General features: G+C 35.8%; 1 protein-coding gene and 1 long non-coding RNA gene across 2 annotated transcripts in view; one reads left to right on the top strand and one right to left on the bottom strand.

Annotated features, from left to right (window-relative positions):
* Positions 1-520: 520 nt before the first annotated feature.
* Positions 521-11,091, bottom strand: LOC105991767. Its single transcript, XR_001175371.1, has 3 exons — positions 11,081-11,091; positions 2,109-2,113; positions 521-612 (listed from the first exon to the last, which is right to left on the bottom strand). It is a non-coding gene; the product is annotated as an uncharacterized LOC105991767 (long non-coding RNA).
* Positions 3,624-22,563, top strand: part of Klhl7 (kelch-like family member 7) — a 37,571-nt gene continuing 18,631 nt past the window's right edge. The window contains exons 1-6 of the mRNA XM_013024482.1: positions 3,624-3,722; positions 4,220-4,313; positions 4,501-4,625; positions 13,478-13,653; positions 16,594-16,768; positions 19,751-19,893. Coding sequence (XP_012879936.1) covers positions 3,644-3,722; positions 4,220-4,313; positions 4,501-4,625; positions 13,478-13,653; positions 16,594-16,768; positions 19,751-19,893 — 792 coding nt within the window. The 5' untranslated portion in view covers positions 3,624-3,643. The remainder of the gene's footprint in view (positions 3,723-4,219; positions 4,314-4,500; positions 4,626-13,477; positions 13,654-16,593; positions 16,769-19,750; positions 19,894-22,563) is intronic.

Raw genomic sequence — 22,563 nt, 5'->3', positions numbered from 1 at the left:
AAGCCTGGCCAGGAAGGAAAGTCCATGAAACTTATCCCTGATTAACCACCGGAAAAAAATCCAGAAGTGGCCCTGTGGCTCCAAGTTGTAGAGCACTAGCCTTGAGCAAAACAGCTCAGAGACAGCGCGCCCAGGCCCTGAGTTCAAGTCCCATGACCAACAACAACAACAAAAAATCATGCCTGCAGATGGGGATAGTTTAACTTCTTTCTCTATGTATATTCTTTTTATGTTTTTCTCTTGCCTAATTGCTCCAGCTAAGAGTTCCAGAATTATATTGAAAAGAAGTGAAAAGAATGGACATCCTTGCCTTGTTCCTGATTTTAAAGGAAATGGTTTTAGTTTTTCACCATTTAGTATGTTGTTGGCTGTTGTCTGGCATATATATCCTTTATTATTTTGAGGTAGGTTCTTTCTAATCTTAGCTTCTCCAGAGCTTTAAATGGGTATGGATGCTGAATTTTACCAAAAGCTTTTTCTGCATCTATGGAGATAATTATGTGATTCTTGTCTTTGGCTTTATTGATGTGATACATTGCTTTTATTGACTTACATATATTAAACCAGCCTTGCATCTCTGGGATAAAACCTACCTGATCATAGTGCATAATTCTTGTGATTAGTTGCCAAATTCTGTTGGCAAGTACTTTATTGAAGAGCTTTGCATCTGTGTTCATCAGAGAGATTGGTCCATAGTTCTTTTTTCATTGGATCCCTACTTGGTTTTGGGATGAATGTAATGCTGGCTTTATAAGATGTGTTTGCAGTTGATCCTTCTGTTTTTATGTCAGGAAATCTTACATTTAAACATTTTTGGTTAATATGCTTTGGGTGCAATTAGAAAATATTTGGCAGATGTGGAAGTCCGTAAACTAAGAAAAATGTGCAAAGAAAATGTCAACTAAATAGCAACTGGAATTTTAACTGTCTGCTAAAGAAGAAAGAAGACAAAAAGAAGCATAATAAATAGTATAACAGAAGATGGCATATATAAAACTAAATGTTATATTAAACTTGAATAATAAACTAAATCCTACTAAAAATAGGGATAACTTCAAAATCAACCTTAGTCTATTTTTTGCTGTAGTATAATAGAATACCACAAACTAGGTAATTTATAAACAATAGTTTATTTGATTCATGGTTCTAGAGGCTGGTAAGTTCAAGAACATGTTACCAGTATTTCTCCGTGACCTTCATGTTCTGTTATACCATGGTAGAAGGCAGAAAGGCAAGATGCAAAGACAAGAAACTTGTCAAACCTTACCCTTTTTGTCAGGAAACCACTTCCATAATAACTGAGGGCAGAGTCCTCATAACCTAATCATCTTTTAAAAGGCCTACCCTCTTAATATCAATTAAAATAGCAATTAAATTTCAACTGAGATTTGGAGGAAACATTCAAACCATAGCAGTCATATAAACCTATGCTGTTTATAAAAGATAAAGATTCAAAACCTGAGATTAATAAAGATATAGTAAATGTGGTAGGACATGAACAGAGGAATTGCAAGTTTTTCCCCCTTAAGTTTAATATGTGAATGTGTACTGCTCCAAAGCTAATGCTTTTTGTTGTTTTAGGTTATATTACCCTAGTTTCAAGGAATTGTTACATTTCATATCTCCAGTCTACCTGGGTATCTGTCTGTCTGTGAAAATATACATCTTTCATTAGTAAGAGGTAAAATTATAGGTGAGTCCTGACTCTTGCAGCATAGTTAAATAAATGTACCATTTGTACACAAATGTTCCTTCCTACTTCATCCCCACACATACAGTAACATTAATATGTACATACAGATTAATCTTAGATTAAAATGTACTCACTTTTACCTTAAAAAAAATAGAGACCCCTCTTTGGGCCCCTCTCCAGTTGGAGAGTCATACTACTTTCATGGCTTTCCTTTCAATTTCATATAAACTTACTCTTTTTACCTTGACCGATGAAGAGAGGAAAGGAGGTGGGGATGAAATCATAACATTTAATGCATATCTGCAAAATTCAGAAAATTGAAGGAAGGGATGTTGGGAAGGATGGGGGAGAATGATGAAAGAGGTGATGAGGACGTATATTAATGAACTACTTACGTTTAAAGCTCGCTAGATACTTTTTCTTTTTTAACATTTTTATTGTTATCTTTAAGTAGTTGTACAAAGAAGTTCCCATTCTACAAAACAGTATATGAATAAATATCTTTAGTACCTATAAATTTATTCTACTTTCAAACCTCAAGTTTCTGGATTTAAAAAAAAATTAGTCTGCTAGCCTATGGCTCTTTTACCAAATCTTCAAGTAATATCTAAAAACTATGAAGTAGTACTGTAAAATGCTTGCTATTTAATAAAATAGTTAAATTTGTATATGTAATACCTGCTGAGCTACTGAGCCTTTTTTTAGATTTATGAGTGACAGTTTTACTCTTCAGTATATTTGTTAATGCCTCCTATTTCCAGTGCCTAGGAGAATGCTTTTTAATACTTTGTAGGCACTCAAATAAGTCTAACCTTTAGCTTCATTAAGTATTTTATTGAAAAAATTATTTTAATTTGTAAGGGCTACAATAATCCTTTAAAAAAATTTTAATCAAGGACTGGGGGATGTTACTCTAGTGGTAGAATTCTTGCCTAGCAAGCTCAAGGGTCTGAGTTCAATTTGTAATACCAAAGAATGAATGAATGAAATTTTCCAACTTCTTAGATTATTTACTCTAGACCTATCTTATTTCAACAGCCTAAAGTGACAACACGTTAGCTGTGGTCAGAAAACCAGATTTGAGACTGGTTGCTATCCAGTTTCCATTAGACATGTTTGAAAGAAGAGATATTTAAGGGAAGATTAATGAAAGGATAGTTAGTCATCTACTCTGTGTATTCTGCATTATAGCTATTTCAGCTTAGATCTGTCAAGGCTACTTTCTTGGGAAATGTTGTATATGTTATATATGTTTTATATCATATTAAGGTTATATAGATACAAAACAATTGTTATGTTTGAAAAAATTGTCAAAGGCACTGCTATTATGTCATTTAGCTTTTGTCAGAAAAGTCCACCAAGCCGGGTGCCGGTGGCTCACGCTTGTAATCCTAGCTACTCAGGAGGCTGAGATCTGAGGATCATGGTTCAAAGCCAGCCCGGGCAGGAAAGTCCATGAGACTCTTATCTCCAATAAACCACTAGAAAACTGGAAGTGGTGCTGTGGCTCAAGAGGTAGAGTGCTCCCCTTGAGCTGAAGAGCTCAGGGCCAGCGCCCAAACCCAGAGTTCAAGCCCCACGACCGACAAAAAAGAAGAAGGAGAAGGAGAAAGAAAAAGAAAAAAGAAACTCCTTAGACCTTGTGCCAGGAAAAAAAAGTTTTGGCTTCCTTGAAGTAGCCTTTTTGTTTTTAACTATGAAGAACATTTTCTCCCTGACTTTTGGGAAGTTTAATCCAGATTTTGGTGCCACTTGATAGCAACTACCTCCAGAGTATCTTCAAAACAAGTTCTATGGTGGAAAAAGAAGGGATTTATTAAGTTAAAAACACTGGTAAATAGTGATGTGGTTAGCAACTGTTTTATATGTATTGCCAACTAGGCCTAGTGAGTCCTTTTTAATTTAAGTATTTTCCTTTTTGATTAGAAAACATTGTGTGATGTAATCCTCATGGTCCAGGACAGAAAGATCCCTGCACATCGTGTTGTCCTCGCTGCAGCCAGTCATTTCTTTAACTTAATGTTCACCAGTAAGTATCTTAAGGTAAAAAGAATGCTTTTCTTTTCTCTTTAAGAATTAGGTGGACTCCAAGTTAAAAAAAAAGATACAATCTAGCTAGTTAGACTTTAAAAAGAAAGAAAAATGAAATATAGCATATTATAGTGATCACAACACCTAGATTTGGGTGTATGTTCTAAATCCTCTACTTAGTTCTGTTATATGATCTTAATCAGGTTAAATAACATACCTGTCTGAAGTTTTCTCTTTGGTGTTCTAGCTACCTACAAAAATTCCTAGAAGAAATAACAGCTTTGTATACAATATATCATTGTTCCATATATTTATGCAATCATTGTTCTCATAAATTTGTTGGAGCTACATCAGGCATTTTGCTTGTAACAATTTAAGAGTACTACTAAATTATTTTGAGATTGGAAAAACTGAATCTAGTTTAGATGCTGTGGGTTTCTCAGTTAAATTTGTGGTGACCCTGATGCCATTTTTGTTTCTCTACTTCAATTTTAGCTAACATGCTTGAGTCGAAGTCCTTTGAAGTAGAACTTAAAGATGCTGAACCTGACATTATTGAACAACTTGTGGAATTTGCTTATACTGCTAGGTGAGTTAAGGATTGTTTCTGTTTTAGAAGAGTAATAATACCATAGCAAAGAATGCTCCAAATTCTTCAGAATGAAAAGCTATAAAGGTGGACGAGTTTGCGAATCCCATACCTTACTAGGATTCTACAGTAGCATTATTTAATAAAAAATTACATGAAATTAATATTCAGTTTAACTTATTTGCAGGATTTCTGTGAATAGCAACAATGTTCAGTCTTTGTTAGATGCAGCAAATCAGTACCAGATTGAACCTGTGAAGAAAATGTGTGTTGAATTTTTGAAAGAACAAGTTGATGCTTCAAATTGTCTTGGTAAGAAATACCAGATTCGGATTTGGGGTTTTTATTTAGTTTTGTTTTACTCCTCATTGTGTCTTTCAGTAAAGAAAAATGTAATGATAAGCCTTCCTCCTCTAGGACATTTTGGTGTTCCTTTCTGCACATACTGGCACTGTGGGCACAGAGGGGAACTAGAAAGCAAGTAAAAGGAAGCAGATTAATTTCAGAAAAAAATAATAAAATATAGGCAAAGGGGATAAAATTGAGAATGTCCTAATGTCCAGAAAAAAGGAACTGGACTAAATGGAGAAGGAAGGAAGACAGCTATGCAAATGAACAGACTGATGGAATTTCTTAAATGGCAATTTTTATCAATTCTCTGGTGATTAGATTAGTCAAGACTTACATAAAGCTGGGGGAAACCTAGTAGTTTGATGCTTAATCATGCTAAACAACCTAAAAGAATGGCTCCTGTTGGCAAATGCAATGTAAGAAATGGAAAGAGCATTTCCAATGTAAGAAAAAGAAAGGATGCATTTGAACAGGAAAACCTTCATAATTTTATATTTTTGACTTTCAATCAAATTAAAAACAATAGATACAAGACTCAAACTAAGGAAGATCAGACAGGGAACATTGCTTCATGATACCAAACAAATAGCAAAGAAAAAGTCATTTGTGTAAGTATGGAAGACTTGAGAGGAAGACATGAACACTAATGTGAAGAAATAGGAGTTTCAGAAGAATCAGTTGGAAGAAAAGGAAGAATCAAACTTTTTTGGCTTAAAAAAATTAACTTTTGCCGGGCGCCGGTGGCTCACGCCTGTAATTCTAGCTACTCAGGAGGCTGAGATCTGAGGATCACAATTCAAAGCCAGCCCAGGCAGGAAAGTCCGTGTCACTCTTATCTCCAATAAACCACTAGCAAACTGGAAGTGGCGCTGTGGCTCAAGTGGTAGAGCACTCACCTTGAGCTGAAGAGCTCAGGGACAGCACCCAAGCCCAGAGTTCAAGCCCCACGACTGCCAAAAAAAAAAATATATATATATATATATATTTTTTTTTTTACTTCTGTACTGGTGGTTCATGCCTGTAATCCTAGCTACTCAGGAGGTTAAGATCTGAGGATCATAGTTCAAAGTGAAACCAAGCAGGAAAGTCTATGAGACTCTTATCTCCAATTGACCCACAGAAAATCATAAATGGTTCTGTGGCTCAAAATGGTAGAGCACTAGCTTGTGCAAAAAAGCTCACAGACAGCACCCAGGGCCTGAGTTCAAGCTTCATGACTGAAAAAATTAACTTTTAGGCTGTTATACTCAGGCCTGATCAGTGGACTAAGGTATTCCTTTCTTACATATATCCTAGTGATATTTTTTTATTTCCAGTTATTGGTAATTACATTTAGGTTGGTGGCTTAACATTGTAACTGTACAAAATGGAATGAAACCTCTGAGACTTTAGACCTATAAAATCTTTTCTCCTTTAAGTTATTGATAGCAAGGGTTTTTTTTTGTTTGTTTTATTTTGGGTGTTTTTTTTTTTTACAGTGATGAAGGGCTATCTAATAGCCTTCCTTATCTATATACCTTTTTGCAATGTGATTTTGTAGTTCCTAAGTAATGGAGTCTGTTTTCCCTCCTTATAATCTAGGTGCTGCCTCTTGACTTACTTTAGCCTTGAAAATGTGCATTGGGCCTTTCCTACTTTAGCTGCCATGAACTGTTTTGCTGCCACAACATGAAGGCTAGTCTAGTTAGGACACAGATGAGTTGCTCTAACTGACCTCCACAAGACCAACCATCACGCCTATTACCTGGTATGTGAATGAAGCTAGTTTAAACTGTCCACCCCATCCAGACAACCAGTTGACAATAGAAATGAGCCAAGCTAGCCCAGATTAAAAGAGTTGCCACTTGCCCCACAGAATTACAATAATAAAATCTGCAGCCCCAAATTATAAGGTAACAGTACAAGATTTGCAAATACAAGTAAAGAATTATGCTATAAGATATTATTCATTTATGATATTAATGAAAATGTATAACCATATATATATGTATGTATACATTCTAAAAAAATACTAAGAAAAAATTCAAGAAGTACTACAACCAAATGAAGGATAGAATTTAAGATAATACTGTTCTGGTTCATAGTTGCAAGCAAAATAAGCTTGCTGGTTTAAATAGAAAGGAATTGTATTGAGCCACTAACAGCTAAAGAATTACTTAGAAATTGCAAAATCTTAGAAAAAGTAGAAAACTTTTGAATAACAAAATTTTTAGATAATTATGTAATGTCTTACCCTGTGATGAAAGAATACAAATTCTTTTCATATTTACTTGGAGTACTTACAAGTTCTTGTCACCAGCAACAGAAAATCTGGAGCTCCTTAGAAAACAAGAGAAACAGGCCCCATCCTTTAAGTACAGTATAATAAAAGTAGAAATTTACCATAAGGGAACATCTGTTTTCTCAGTCCTTTTCTCAGCACTTGGAAATTTAACTGAAGAATTATTTAGAAAATTTTTGTCTTCAGAAAAAGAGCAACAAGCTAAACCCCAATCCAGTAGATGGAAACAAATAATTAAAATTAGATGAATTAGAGTCCAAAAACACCATTGAAAGAAACAACAAAACAGAGTTGGTTCTTCAAAAAAATTAACAAAATTGACAGAGCCTTAGCAAATCTGATCAGGAAAAGAAGAGAACACACCCAGATAAATTCAGAGCTGCGACTGGAAACATCACCACAGAAACAACCAAGATTCAGAACATTATAAGGGAATAATTCTCAAACCTTTATGCTAATAAGTTTGAGAATCTGGAAGAAATGGAAAAATTTCTAGCAAAGATTGACATGCCCAAACTAAACCAAGGTGAGTTAAATCAACTTAACAGACCCATATCAAGCATCAAAATAGCAATAAGAGTCCTCGCACCCAACAAAAGCCTAGGACCGGATAGATTTACAGCTGAATTCTATAAGTTCTTCAAAGCAAAACTCACGTCAATACTCCTCCAACTCTTCAATGAAATTGAAAGTCAGAGTTCACTACCAAACTCTTATGAAGCCATCATAACCCTCATCCCAAAACCAGGCAGGGACGCATCAAAGAGAAAGACGCTGGTAGCTCATGCCTATAATCCTAGCTATGCAGGAGGCTGAGATCTGAGGATCACAGTTCAAAGTCATCCCGGGCAGGAAAGTCCATGAAACTCTTTATCTCCAGTAAACCACCAGAAAACCAGAAGTTGCACTGTAGCTCAAGTGGTAGAGTGCTAGCCTTGAGCTGAATTGCTGAGGGACAATGTTCTGGCCCAGAGTTCAATCCCCATGACCGACCAAAAAAAAAAAAAGGTAAAACAAATAAGAACTATAGACCCATTTCTTTCATGAACATCAAAATTTTGGCCAATCGACCTTAACAACTCAACAAAAAGATCATATACCACAATCAAACAATTCATTTCAGGGATGCAAAGCTGGTTCAATCTACGCAAATCAATATAACTCATCACATCAACAAGAGCAAGGATAAGAACCACATGATTATCTCAATAGATGCAGAAAAAGTATTCAACAAGATCTAACACCCCTTTATGATGAAAGCTCTGGAAAAACTAGTAATCCATGGAACATTTCTCAATATAATAAAGGCTGTATATGACAAACCTGCAGCCAGCATTATACTTAATGGTGAAAAGCTAAAGCCATTTCCTTTAAATTCAGGAATGTGACAAGGATGTCCACTCTCTCCATGTCTCTTCAATTTAGTTTTAGAATGCTGAGCTAGAGCAATAAGACAAGATAAGATGCAAACATAAAGGGGATCCAAATAAGGAAAGATAAAGTAAAACTCTCCCTCTTTGCTGATAACATGATCTTGTATTTAAAGAACCCCATGGACTCCACTACCAAGTTACTCGAGCTGATCTGAAACTTGGGCAAAGTAGCAGGGTATAAAATTAACCCTCAAAAATCAATGGCTTTTCTGTATGCCAATAATAAGAAGAGTGTGACTGAAATTGGGAAAGCAACTCCTTTTGTAATAGCCCCACAAAAAAAAGAAAATACCTGGGAGTTAACTAAAGAAGTGAGGGACCTCTGTAATGAAAACTTTAAAAACCTGAACAAGGGAATTAAAGGAGAATGAAGGAAGTAGAAAAACCTCCCATACTCCTGATTGGAAGGATCAACATCATGAAAATGGCAATACTGCCAAAGGCTAGCTACATATTCAGTGTGATACCTATCAATATCCCAATCTCACTCTTCAATGAAATACAAGAAGCATCCCAAAAATTCATAGGGAACAATAAAAGACCCCGAATAGAAAAACCAGTCCTCAGCAGAAAGAACAGTGTTGGAAGAATATCAATGCCAAGTTTCAGACTCTATTACAAAGCCATAGTAATCAAAACAGCTTGGTACTGGCACAAGAACAGACCTGGAATAGAAGACCAGTGGAATAGAACTGAAGATCCAGAAATGGACCCACAGACCTATAGCCACTTAATCTTCGATAAGGGAGCTAAAAAAAATAGAATGGAAGAAAGACAGCCTCTTCAGTAAATGGTGCTGGCAAAATTGGTCAAACACCTATAGAAAACTAAAGCTAAAAGAAAACTAAAACTAGATTCTTATATATCACCCTCCACCAGAATCAACTCCAAATGGATCAAAGACCTCAAAGTAAAAGCAGACACCCTGAAAACATTACAGGAAGGAATAGGAGAAATATCGAGGGCTCCTTGGCACAGGCCAAAATTTTCTTAATGAAGACCCAGAAACACAACAAATAAAGGTTGGACAAATGGGATTGCATGAAACTGCAGAGCTTCTGCATGGCAAAAGACATAGCCCAGAAAGATCAATAGAAAGCCCACAGATTTGGAGAAGATCTTCACTAGCCATACAACAGACAAGGGTCTCATATCTAAATATACTTAGACCCCTTAATAGATGAATGGATCAAGAAAATGTGGTCTATTTATACAATGGAATTCTATGCCTCCATCAGAAAGAATGACATTGCCCCATTTGTTAGGAAATGGAAAAGACTTGGAAAAAACTATATTAAGTGAAGTAAGCCAGGCCCAAAGAAACATAAGTCCCATGGTGTCCCTTATTTGCAGTAACTAGTGTAAGTCTATGACAAGCAGAAATGGTCAAAAGCTATGTACACATGATCATATAAGATGATGCTAAGTGAAATGAACCCTAAGATAGGGCCACAAGTGGTTTTTTCTTAATTGTTATTGTTTTTAACGTATTTTAAATGTACAGTGTGATTTTTTTGTTTCTCTTGTATGTTCTTCCCCCATGGTATAACCCATTTTCACTGTATTTGATGTCAGTGCCTTGCATCTTGTATATACATTTTTCTAATTTGAGGAGGGGAAGGAATATAACAAAATGCTGAAATAAGAATACAGGTTGCGGGGCTGGGAAGATGGCTCAGTGGTAGAGCGCGAGGCCCTGGGTTCGATTCCTCAGCACCACATAAGCAAAAAGAAAAAAGCCGGAAGTGGCGCTGTGGCTCAAGTGGTAGAGTGCTAGCCTTGAGCTCAAGAGCTGAGGGACAGCGCCCAGGCCCAGAGTTCAGGCCCCACAACCGGACCAAAAAAAAAAAAAAAAGAATACAGGTTGCCCGACAAAAAAATAAAATAAATAAAATATATTTAGAACTCAAAAAGTTAAATCCCCCAACAACTAATCCTCAAAGAAACAATCTCCCAATTAATAAGTGGGCTAAAGACTTAAAGAGAGACTTCTCTGAAAAAGAAATAAGAATGGCCAATAGACACATGAAGAAATGTTCAGTTTTTCTAGCCATAAAAGAAATGCAAATCAAAACAATATTAAGATTCCATCTCACCCCAGTTAGAGTGGATATGATCAAGAAATCTAATAACAACAGATGCTGGAGGGGATGTGCCCAAAAGGGAACCCTACTGCATTGTTGGTGGGAGTGTAAACTTGTTCAACCACTTTGGAAAGCAGTATGGGGATTCCTTAAAAGACTACATATAGAGCTCCCCTATAACCCAGCAATTCCACTTCTGGGCATTTACTCAAATGATCACAAACAAGGCCATACTAAAGCTACCAGCACAACTATATTTATTACAGCATTATTCACCATAGCTAAGATATGGAACCAACCCAGATGCCCCTCAGTAGATGAATGCATCAAGAAAATGTGGTATATTTATACAATGGAATTTTATGCATCCATCAGAAAGAATGACACTGCCCCATTTGTTAGGACATGGAAAGACTTGGAAAAAATTATACTAAGTGAAGTAAGCCAGACCCAAAGAAATATAGGTTTGCAATAACTAGTATATGTCTAGGACAAGCAGAAAAGGTCAAAAGCTATGTACATATGACCATATAAGATGATGCTAAGCAAAATGAATCCCAGGATAGGGATACAACTTTTTTTTTCCTTGCTATTGTTTTTAACATATCTAAAATGTACTATGTGATTCTTTTTGTTTCTTTTGTATGTCTTCCCCCATGGTATAACCCCTGTTCTCATTGTATTTGATTCCCATGCCTGGCATCTTGTATATACATTTTTCTAATTTGGGGAGGGGAAGGGAAATACCAAAATTCTGAAATAAGCATACAAGCTGACCCATTGTAACAATGAAATGTACAAGACACTATGTTGAAAATGAACTTTTTGGCAGGGGTGGGGGGGATAAGAGGGGTTTGGAGGTGGGGAGGGAGGGATGGTAGGGGAAAAACAAAGGAGGGGGTAAAAATGCTCGATAGGAAATGTACTCACTACCTTACTCATGTAACTGTAACCCCTCTGTACAGTCTTTACAATAAAAAATATTTTTAAAATTGCCAATTATTTTAGCCAATAAACAGGGCTTAAATGGCCGTAGTCATAGCTATGTGCTTTATTCGAGACTAATAAACTCAGTAAGTTAATAATAGTTTTAAAAAAAGAAAATATTTATCTCCTTTTTTTTATGCTAGGGATTGACCTAAAACTAAAGTTTTAGGCCCCTGGCTCAAACTCTAAGGTCAGATGTCATATCCAGCTGCTCATCTCTATATGCAAATAAAGGGACTGGTGGACTGGGCACTAGTGGCTCATGTTTATAATCCTAGTCACTCAGGAGGCTGAAATCTGAGGGTTATAGTATGATGCCAACCTCAGCAGAAAAATCTGTTAGACTCATCTCCAATTAACTAGCAAATAGCCAGAAGGAGAGCTGTGTCTCAGATGGTAAAATTCCAGTTTTAAGGCAAAAAACCAAATAAGAGCTCAAAGCCCTGAGTTCAAGCCCTAGAAAAACAACAACAAAATGTAAAGGGCAGAGAAAGGAGGTTCAGTATGCAACATAGGACATACCACAAGAGTAGGTTAAGTAAGCCAGGTACTGGTAGCTCATGCCTGTAATCTTAGCTACTCAGGAAGCTGAGATCTAAGGATTGCAGTTCAAAGGTAGCCATGGCAGGTAAGCCCTTGAGACTGTTATCTCTAATACTTAGAAAAAGCTGGAAGTCACACTGTGGCTCAAGCAGCAGAGGACTAGCCTTGAGATAAAAGAATCTCAGGGACAGTGCCCAAATCCTGAGTTCAAGCCCTAGGACCAGCACAAAAAAATTTTTTTAAAGAATAGGTAAAGTAAGCACCCATCTTTGGAAGTGGAGGCAGCGGGGAGAGGTATGCATAAACTTAAACTTGAAACATGAAAAAAAAATACTTAGAAAGCATGCCACAGGATTATAATTTTAAAAGAAAATCAGTGTTTTTATCTTTCTGTGTAGAGGAGGGATTGCTACAATTTTCTGTGAAGTGTCTGTAGATAGCAAATATCAGGTTTTGTAGGCCAGATGTATTAATTCTCTCCCCTAACTTTCCCTCTTCTTCCCTTCCTTTTTTTTTTTTAAACAAACATTTAAAAAGGGAAACAGGGAGAACTTACCTGCCTCTAAGGAGAGAAACTGTGTGTGGGAAGGATTTGGCCTATGGACAATACTTTGACTCCTGTTGTGGAATGTTAGAAACCAATTGGGGCAGAAGCTCTCTCTAAAGCAAAAAGTAAAATAGTAAGGAAAAGACGGAAGGGAAACTGTGTAAGGCTTTATATAAAGAAAATTTTGTGTTTAATAATGGTGTATTTATATTATGTGTTTACATTAAAAGTTGTACCAAAATCTAAATGGTATGAATAAGTTTTGTCAAAAGAAATTTGAAATAAGTTATATGTTTGTTTTTGCTATACTGGAGCTTGAACTGTATGCTTTACATGTATGTCGCCTTAAATGAAGCTCCTCCATGTTTCAAAAGTCACCTATCCTCAGAGTAATCCAAAAGTCTAAATCTATCCTAGTTGAAATAGCACTAGAACTTTTAAATTTTAAATGTATTAGAGAAAATACTTAGTGATATCCAAATAAAATTAAGCCCTTGCTTGCTCTTTGAATATCAAAATCAAGTATAAGACAGTCAAATATTGGTACAAAAATAGATATATCATTGGAACTGAAAAGAGTTAAGATTTTTCAAATTCAATAAAATTTTCTGAAGTCATGCTTTTATTTTTGATGTATATTTACTTGGTTTGTTTTTTGTTGGTTTTGTTTTGGTTTTAGGCAGACTGGGACTCGAACTCAGTACCTGATGTTTTCACTCATTGGCTACCACTCTACCAACTAAGCCCCTTATTTTGTTTTTGGTTTGGTTTGGTTTCCCTTTTTAGGAGAGAATATATATTATAGACAGAGACAGCAGCTCAGGATGGCCTTGAACTCACAGTTTTCCTTCTTCCTCCTCCCAAGTGCTAGTATATTTTTGGTTTTTTAAAAATAATTTTCTGTTCTCTTGTGTTTTTGTTTTTTTCCCATTTTTTAGGTATAAGTGTGCTTGCAGAGTGTCTGGATTGTCCTGAACTAAAAGCAACAGCAGATGACTTTATTCATCAGCATTTTACTGAAGTTTACAAAACTGATGAATTTCTGCAACTTGATGTAAAACGAGTAACCCATCTGCTCAACCAGGACACTCTCACTGTGAGGGCAGAGGATCAGGTGACTAAATTGCCTTCTCACATTTTGCTTAGAAATCAATGAGGAAATTTTTATATCTGATATCTGAAAAGTGCCATATTAGGAGAGAATATATATTCTTTACAATAATACTGGATTACAAATCGTATGAATCTCCACAGTTTTTATAAGGACAGGCTATTTGAGAAATTAGTCACTGGACAGAGAGAAAACTACTAGGTACCGTGGAATACAGAAAAATGCCTATCCCCAAATACCTAACCCCTAAAGGATCTTGGAATTAGGAAGTCAGGTAGATCCAATACAGTTACAAAGATCCTTAAATGTTCAAAGATACACAGTATACAAAAGAGTGGACCAGCCATTACTCACTTTGAAAATGGAGGGAGGCTACAAGCCAAGAAATGAAGGCAGATGTTAGATGTTGCAAAAGGTAAGGAAATTGTTCATCCTATAGAGCCTCCAGGTAGCTCTCCCATACCTTGATTTTAGTTCTGTACAACCTGTTTGACACTGTGTCTTCTAGAACTGTCAGGCAAATTGTGAGAACTGTGAGCTACAGGATATTTGGGTACTGAGTTAGGGAATACTTTGATAAACAGACTTAATCTTTATTTTCAGCCCCATATCCTTCACTGTGTTTTAAGCCACTAAATTTGTGGTAAAAATTTCTTAATAGCAGCATTAGAAACTAAATGTTGAGGTCACATTTTTTGAGTTGCTTTTGTTCTAAAAATAAAAGTTTACACTAAGCTATATTCTTTTGCCCTGTCCTCTTCAATGCTTACAGTATCTATTTGCAAATTGACTGAGCATAGAAGATCTATTTATTTTTGTAAATAAAAACAAAAAACTCAGCTCTAGCCAGGTGCCAGTGGCTCGTACCTGTAATCCTTACTACTCAGAAGGCTAAAATCTGAGGATCACAGTTCAAAGCTAGCCCAACAGGAAAGTCCATGAGATATTATCAGTTAACTAGCAAAAAGCCAGAAGTGGAGCTGTGACTCAAATGGTAGCGTGCTAGCCTTGAGTGAAAAAGCTCAGGGTCAGTGCCCAGGCCCTGAGTTCAAGCCCCAGGATAAGCACAGGAAAAAAAAAAGACAAAAAAACTTGGGTCTATATCTCAAGCATCTCAGGTACCCTGAAGTGTAAGGTAGGAGGGTCACTTGGGCCAAAGAGGTCAAGACCAGTCTGAGCAATAAAGTGAGACCCTTTGTCCAAAAAAAAAAAAATAAAATAAAACAATGATTACAAAATTAACTGGTTTCTATGCAAGTGAAGGAAAAGTAGTTTTGTATCGGAGAAACCTGACAAATATTATCTGCAGGTAGTCCAAGTTAACATCAGTAATAAATTATATTGATGACATGTGCTCTTGATATAGTTATAATACCATATCACCTTTGTGTTGGTCCTACCCAAAACACAAAAAAGCTAGTTGAATGAATACAGCATGGTACAAATTCAAATTGAGAAACATTCTCTCAAATACCTGACTGGAACTCAAAACTGTTACGATCATCAAAGATAAGAAAAGTCTGAAATACTGTCATTTACTAGAAAAGCCTAAGGTGACCTAGTTAATAAATGCAACTAACTAGTATTGTTAGTTTGTTACAAACAAACAAGCTAATGTATGTTTGTTTGTTGGCACCAGTCCTGAGACTTGAACTCAGGGCCTGGGTACTGTCTCTGAACTTTTTTGCTCAAGGCTACTGCTCTACCACTGGAACTACTGCTTCACTTCTATGTTTTGGGTGATTAATTGAATATAAGAGTCCCATGTACTTTCTTGCCCACATTGGCTATGAAACATGAGCCTTATATCTCAACCTCCTGAGTAGCTAATATTACAAGTATGAGCCACCAGCACCTTATTATGTGGTATTTTTATGGGATCATAAGATAGAAAAATAACATTAGCTAAAAAGTAAAGAGATTAAAAAATGTATATATGGATTTTCAGGTATCAGTGATTGTTCTTACAGCTCATGTATCATACTGAAGGTAACAAGAACTGGGTGTAAAGTGTTATATATCAGAAGTCTGTATTATCTTTGCAACTTTACTGTAAATCTAAAACTGATTTAAAGTCCCTTAATAAAAGTAACAATTCAACTCATAAGAATATCAGAAATGGGGGAAGGAGAAGGATTGGGACTGGGGGGGAGGGGGGAGGCTGGGATGGGATGTGAAGGGTAAACCAAAGGAGGAGGCTGCAATGCTTGGTAAGAAATGTACGCATTATCCTGCCCATGTAATTGTAACCCCTCTGTACAGTATGTTCACAAATAAAATAAAATTAAAAAAAAGAATATCAGAAATGTCTTGGGCTTTATTAATACCATCTAATTAATTAGCTAGCTCAAACATAATGTGGTAAATGAAATATATATATTAAATTATTTTTAATATGCTTAAGGATTTGTAAATTAAAGCACATTAATTTGTTCAGTGCAGTTAAATTAATGCTACAGTATTTTGGAAAACAATTCCTATATAAATAATTTATTAAGTATAGAATTTTATATTTTAAAATTTACTAGAAAGTAGACAATTGCAATGTATTAGTTGAAATTAATCATGGATGATCTTTATATCTCCTGGCTAGAAGCCTTCTTGATAAACTTGTTTTCCTGGTACTGACTATACATTGGAAATATCACTGAACAATAGACTTCTTTCAGGTGAATGCACTTTCAGAAAGGAAGCTGAATTGTTATTTTTAACTCATCTATTTAACATCTTCTCTTAGTTACATTATTTAGTAGTTATATCTAGAAAATATGTAACCTATGATACTACAGATGAGTCAATAAACTTATGAAATATAGTCAGGAAAATATTAGAGAGAAATATTATCTCCTGATAAGGTTTTCCCTCTTCAATATGAGAGTAAACATAGGTAATTGAAATGTGGCTGCCAACCAAGAACTTTACTATGCTATTTTTCTCCTTTAGGTTTATGATGCTGCAGTCAGATGGTTGAAATATGATGAACCTAATCGCCAGCCATTTATGGTTGATATCCTTGCTAAAGTCAGGTTTCCTCTTATATCAAAGAATTTCTTAAGTAAAACAGTACAAGCTGAACCACTTATACAAGATAATCCTGAATGCCTGAAGATGGTGATAAGTAAGTTCTCTTCATAACCATTTATATCCTGATCATGTGGCCAGTTGCTTAAAACCTTTTGGAATGGATTAGACTTAGTAGCTAAGGAGAAATGTAAAGACCTTTGTCATCTTCCTAGAAAATTAATCTCTTGAGTTTCTCATTCTCCTAAATATTGAAATGCTTGGAATTTATTGAAATACTTGATTTATGTGACAAGATGAAAACTGTTTCTTCTTTTCCTACTTGTGTATACAATAGATTTCATGCCCTTTGTTTCTAGTGTTTCCTTTTTCACTGAACCAAATAGTGTCCTGGAACTTGAACTCAGGGCCTGGACACTGTCTCCAAGCTTTTTTGCTCAAGACTACGCACTCTGCCACTTGAGCCACAGCTCCACTTGCAGCTTTTTGGGGGATAGTTGGTAATAAGAGTCTCATGGACTTAATTGCATGCACTGGCATCAGACCATGACCCTCAGATCTCAGCCTCCTAAGTAGCTAAAATTAAGGTGCTTTTGTAGTTTTTGTCTCAAGTTCATAATTGCCAAATGTAGCGGAGCATAATGGTACACTCCTATACTCTGGAGATAGAAGTATCAGGAGGATAATAAGTTCCAGTAACCTTGGACAAAGTTAGGGAAACTCTCAAAAACAGTATGCAAACAAAATGCAGATATTACAAGTGTGAGCCACCAGTGCCTGGCCTCTAATTATTCTTACGAAAAAGTGCTTCTCTGCAGTGAAATGAAATACTAAATATTTATAATTATTTTCTTTCATTCACAAACATGCCTCCAAGCATATCTATCTCTTTTGTGAAGGCTTAACACAACTTCATTTATAAAAGTAGGATCATGTTTTATTTATTTCTCCCATAATTTGATTGATAGCTAGTACTGAGGCTTGAACTCTGGGCCTTCAACTCTTGCTCAGCTTTCTTGTTAAGAGATGTCACTCTACCCATTTTATCATTTTACTGATTAATTGGAAATGTAGTTTTTATGACTTTTTCTGCCCAGGTTGACTTTGAACAGAGATTATCCAGGTCTCAGCTAGGATTATAGGCAAGAGTCACCAGCACTCAGCTATAATCTTTCTTTTAAATAATACTGTACATCATGCACAATTCAAAAAATCAAAAAAGAATATATTATGGAAAGGTCTTTCTGATATCCCTGGTCCCTATATTACATTTCCTTACATAGGTTACTTTACACACACACATATCCTAGATAGTCTTCCTGACGTAGCTTTGAAATTACTATATCATGTACACATATCAACTATATATAATGAAATGTGTTACTGTGAAAACATACATTTTAAAACAAATGGTATTACATTTTGTAGACTTCTACATCAGACTTTGTTTTTTCATCCCATACCATTTCATGGATGTCATTTCATGTGTGCATTAACCTTTCCTGTTTTTCATAACAGACAATATAATATTCTATTATGTAGATATACCATAATTTTCAACCACTTTTCCTAACGTGAACATTAGGGGATTCCTGGGCTAAAGGGTGGTATGTACATTTGTGATTTTATTGTATCTCACTATATCCTTCCAATGGTTATGGCCCCCTCAAGATGTTTATAACCCCCCCATACTCCTATCCAGAGCAGCAGAAGGTACTGCTCACCCACAACACAGAACAGTTAATCTTGGCTAGTATGGTAGGTGAAAAAAAGTATGGTTTTAATTTTTATTTCTCTTAAGCAGTGCAGTTAAATATGTTTTCATAAGTTTAAAATTATATTTTTTTCTGTGGACTATATTCAGATTCCTAATTTTCTGTTAAATTGTTTGCTTTAATCTTATTAATTAGATATCCTTACAAAATTGTGTGTGTGTTTGCTTCGGCAGCACATATACTAAAATTGGAACAAATTTGTGTGTGTGTGTATATATGATATATATAAAACTTTTCCTAGCTTTGTCACTGTATTTTGATTCCATCGTTTTTGCCATGCAGTGTCTTAAATTACAATTTAATATACTTTATTTATTTGTTTATTTGGCTGAGACCAGGACTAAAACCCCATTTCTGATTCCTTCACTCATTGGCTGGCACTATACTATACCTGAACCATGCCTGCAACCCCAAATACATACTTGTCTGAAAGTTTTTTAATGGTCCCTTTTTTTCAGTGACTCCTTTTTTCCAGGCTAGAGTTTTTTTTTTATTTTTAAGTGGTCTGTGGCTAAATTAAAGAAGTGCTAAAGGAAGAGAGTCATGTTAGGTCACAGAAGTTCCGAATCCCCATGACATTTGAGAGCTGTCTCAGATAGTGCTTCACAAAGTTTTATGTATATCTGAATTACCTTGGAATTTTGTTAAGTAGGGCCTGGGATTTGGCATTTCTAATGAACTCCCAGATGTTGAAGCTTCTACTCTGTAAACTATTCTTTAAATGGCAAGTATTTAAAAACTCTAAAATGCCAAGGTCTAGGCCGTATCACTAGATATTTTAATTGGTTTGAGGTATAAATAGTTCCAGTAATTCCCTTGTTGATTCAAATACACAGTTAGGATTGAGACTGTTGTACTACATGTCTATAATCCCAACACTTAGAAGCCTGAGCAGAAGGATCAGAAGATCAAGGCCAACTTGCACTATGTAGCAAGATCAAAGCCAGCCTAGGTTACATAATGTATAGGACACCATGACCAAATAAAAAGATTGAAAACTACTTAAGAAATCTGGATTTCAGTAATTATTATCTTGTCAGCTATTGGTAGAGAAACAAGGTAAATTCAGTTACATAGTGAGTCACACGGTCTTAGAATGTTGGTTGCCTCAAATAATAACTTGGTTAGGAAGCAGTTACTTAATACATTTCTCTAGCCCCTTTCCCTCCTCACATTCCTAAATGCTGTAGAGAAATAACACAAGAAAGGTACAGAAATTAATGGAGTATGATGTCTAAGAATTTCCTTTTAGAGCATCCATTAGTGATTGAGGTTCCTAAAAAGTTGCATGTATTTTTCTACAGGTGGGATGAGGTATCACCTATTATCTCCAGAGGACAGAGAAGAACTTGTAGATGGAACAAGGCCTCGAAGAAAAAAACATGATTACCGCATAGCTTTGTTTGGAGGCTCCCAACCACAATCTTGTAGATATTTTAACCCAAAGGTAACTATTTTTATTCTCTTTTTGCTTTTGAAAGCACTGAACAGATAGGCACTCTCCTAAGTCTGACCTTTAAAGATACTGGTCTTTCCTATTCTTTTATAACCTTATGAGGTACTTAGTTACTATCTTCGTTACGTAGATAAGAAAATTCAGACTTAGATATCAAATGTTCTGTGATTACTTTGCCTGGTGTGCTTTATAGTATAGTATCGACTACCAAAGAAAACATGGCAGTACATACCTGTAATCCCAGCTTCTTGGAATACAGATCACAATTTAGAAACTAGTACAGGTAAAGTCTAGGACAAAATACCACAGTTACTGAAACAACACAAAATGAAAGGGCTGAGGCTATGGCTCAAGTAGTACAGGCTTTCCTGGAATATATGAGGCCCTGTTTACATTCCCCAGTATTACCAAAAAAAAAAAAAAAAAATCCAGGAGCTATTTTTTCTGTCTTACCTCTTTTTGAGCAAGTGTTTACAGGACCTAGTTCTATCTTACCTCTTAATTACCAAGTCATTTTAATTCCTGAATTTTTAAATATATATTATTGTTATATAATATATAATCATATGTTAATATATAACATATTATACATATAATATATATGTGATATAATATATAATTATATATAACTATGTATATTATATATTACATATAATGTATAGATAACATAATTATATAATATATATTATATATAACATAAATATATAACATTTTATTGTTATTAAGGCGTTGTACAGAGGGGTTACTCTTTCATAAGTCAGGTAATAAGTACATTTCTTTTTAGACAGTGTCACCCCTTCCTTCACTTTCCTTCAGTTTCCTCCTCCTGTCCCTGACTACAAGTTGCATAGTTCATTTTAATTCCTGCTTTTATTGTGTGCTTTTTTTTAGGGAAAGTTCTGTTTCTGGGACTTTAGTAATTATAATTTAGTGTAAAATATGCATAGTCATTCTAGACAGTTTTGAAAACCTAGTAAATAAGAAAAATAAAATTACTTTTAATTCAAAGATCAGGAAACAATCAATTTTAGTGTTATTTCTAGTAGATATTATGCCACTTGGATTAGCAGTCTGTCTGATACATAGATTTAGGAATACAAGTTTAAAAAGCAAAAGATAAGTACTTGTAACCTTGAGAGAATCTACTAACATTTCTATTTCTTGACAGGAGGTGTAGCTCAGCAGTATTGCACCTTCCTAGCAAGTGCAAGAATCTAGTTCAAATCTCAGAACCACAAAAAATTAAAAAATAAGAGAAGCCATGCACTGGTGGCTGATGCCTGTAATCCTAGCTACTCAGGAGGCTGAGATCTAAGAATCATAGATCAAAGCCATGCAAGAAAGTCAGTGAGAAGTGGAGAGGTAGAGCTCAAGTAATAGAAGGCCAGCCTTGAACAAAAGCTTCTTGAGTAGCCCCCAAGCCCTGAGTTCAGGACACACACACATACTCTCTCTCTCCTCTCTCTCTCTCTCTCTCTCTCTCTCTCTCTCTCTCTGTCTGTCTCTTTCTCTCTCCCTCCCTCCTTCCCCACCCCCACTCCCCCTTGGAAGACTTCATGGAGCAGCTACATCCTTTCCTGAATTATCACCTCCTTTTGTAATATGGTGTACTAAGAATAGATTTAATTTCATTTTCTATATTTAAAAAATATTTTGATGTCTTTGTCATATGGTTTTCAGCTGTAGAGAATATAACATTATTTGTTTCTATACTACATACATTGCTAGGGCAGAGCAATTTCACAAACTTAACAAGTAGCACCTAAAACTTGCAAAGTATCCAGAACTTATGCTGAATCCAATCACGTAATAGTCTTTCATAAGCCCATTTTATGTGTGTATATGTGTGTGTGTGTGTGTTCAGGTAAAAAAAGATTGGAGCCAGGCACTGATGGCTCACACCTGTAATCCTAGCTACTCAGGAGGCTGAGATCTGAGGATCATGCTTCAAGGCCAGCCAAGGCAGGAGAGTCCATGAGACTCTTATCTCCAATAAACTACTCAAAGAAGCCAGAAGTGGAGCTGTGGTTCAAGTAATAGAGCACTAGCCTTCAGTAAAAGAAGCTCAGGAACAGTGCCCAGGCCCAGAATCCAAGCCCCAGGACTGGCAAAAGAAAAAAAAAAGTTCAGAACACATTTGTTCTGTCCTCCTGACCTGTCTTCCAAATTAGGAATATAGAGTCACAGTCTTACTTTCAAGTACATTTTAAGACACTGCTTTGTAGTTTTATTCTATATATTATCCTCACAAGCCCTTCTGCCCTACCTTGGTCCAATGCATAAAGTTTCCACCCTCAGAAATGTGAAAATAGGCCTAACCTTAGAAGGGATGATAGGAAACTCCATAAACCTAACCAGCTTTTTAATCATCATAAATTTACAGATCATACAGGAGAGAGTGGAAACAGCTGCAGGTCTTTGAGAGCTATGAGTGGAAAGAGTGAAGAAAATGGGAGTGGGATCTGTGTGGTAGTGCTTTAAGCGATTAGCATCAAGAAGCAGCTGGAGGAAAGTAGACTCAAACACCGGTTAGAATGTTAAAAATCAGGCTTGAGAGTAATGTCACCTAATACTTTGGTTGACAGCCTTTTGTAATAGAGTCCCTAGATGAGGGGTAAGAGGACTCCTTCAGCTTCCAAGTATCCATGCAAAATGATCAAG

This window comes from Dipodomys ordii, unplaced genomic scaffold (assembly GCF_000151885.1).
Source record: "Dipodomys ordii isolate 6190 unplaced genomic scaffold, Dord_2.0 Scaffold76, whole genome shotgun sequence".
Taxonomy (NCBI): domain Eukaryota; kingdom Metazoa; phylum Chordata; class Mammalia; order Rodentia; family Heteromyidae; genus Dipodomys; species Dipodomys ordii.
This window is presented reverse-complemented; position numbering and strand designations above follow the sequence as displayed.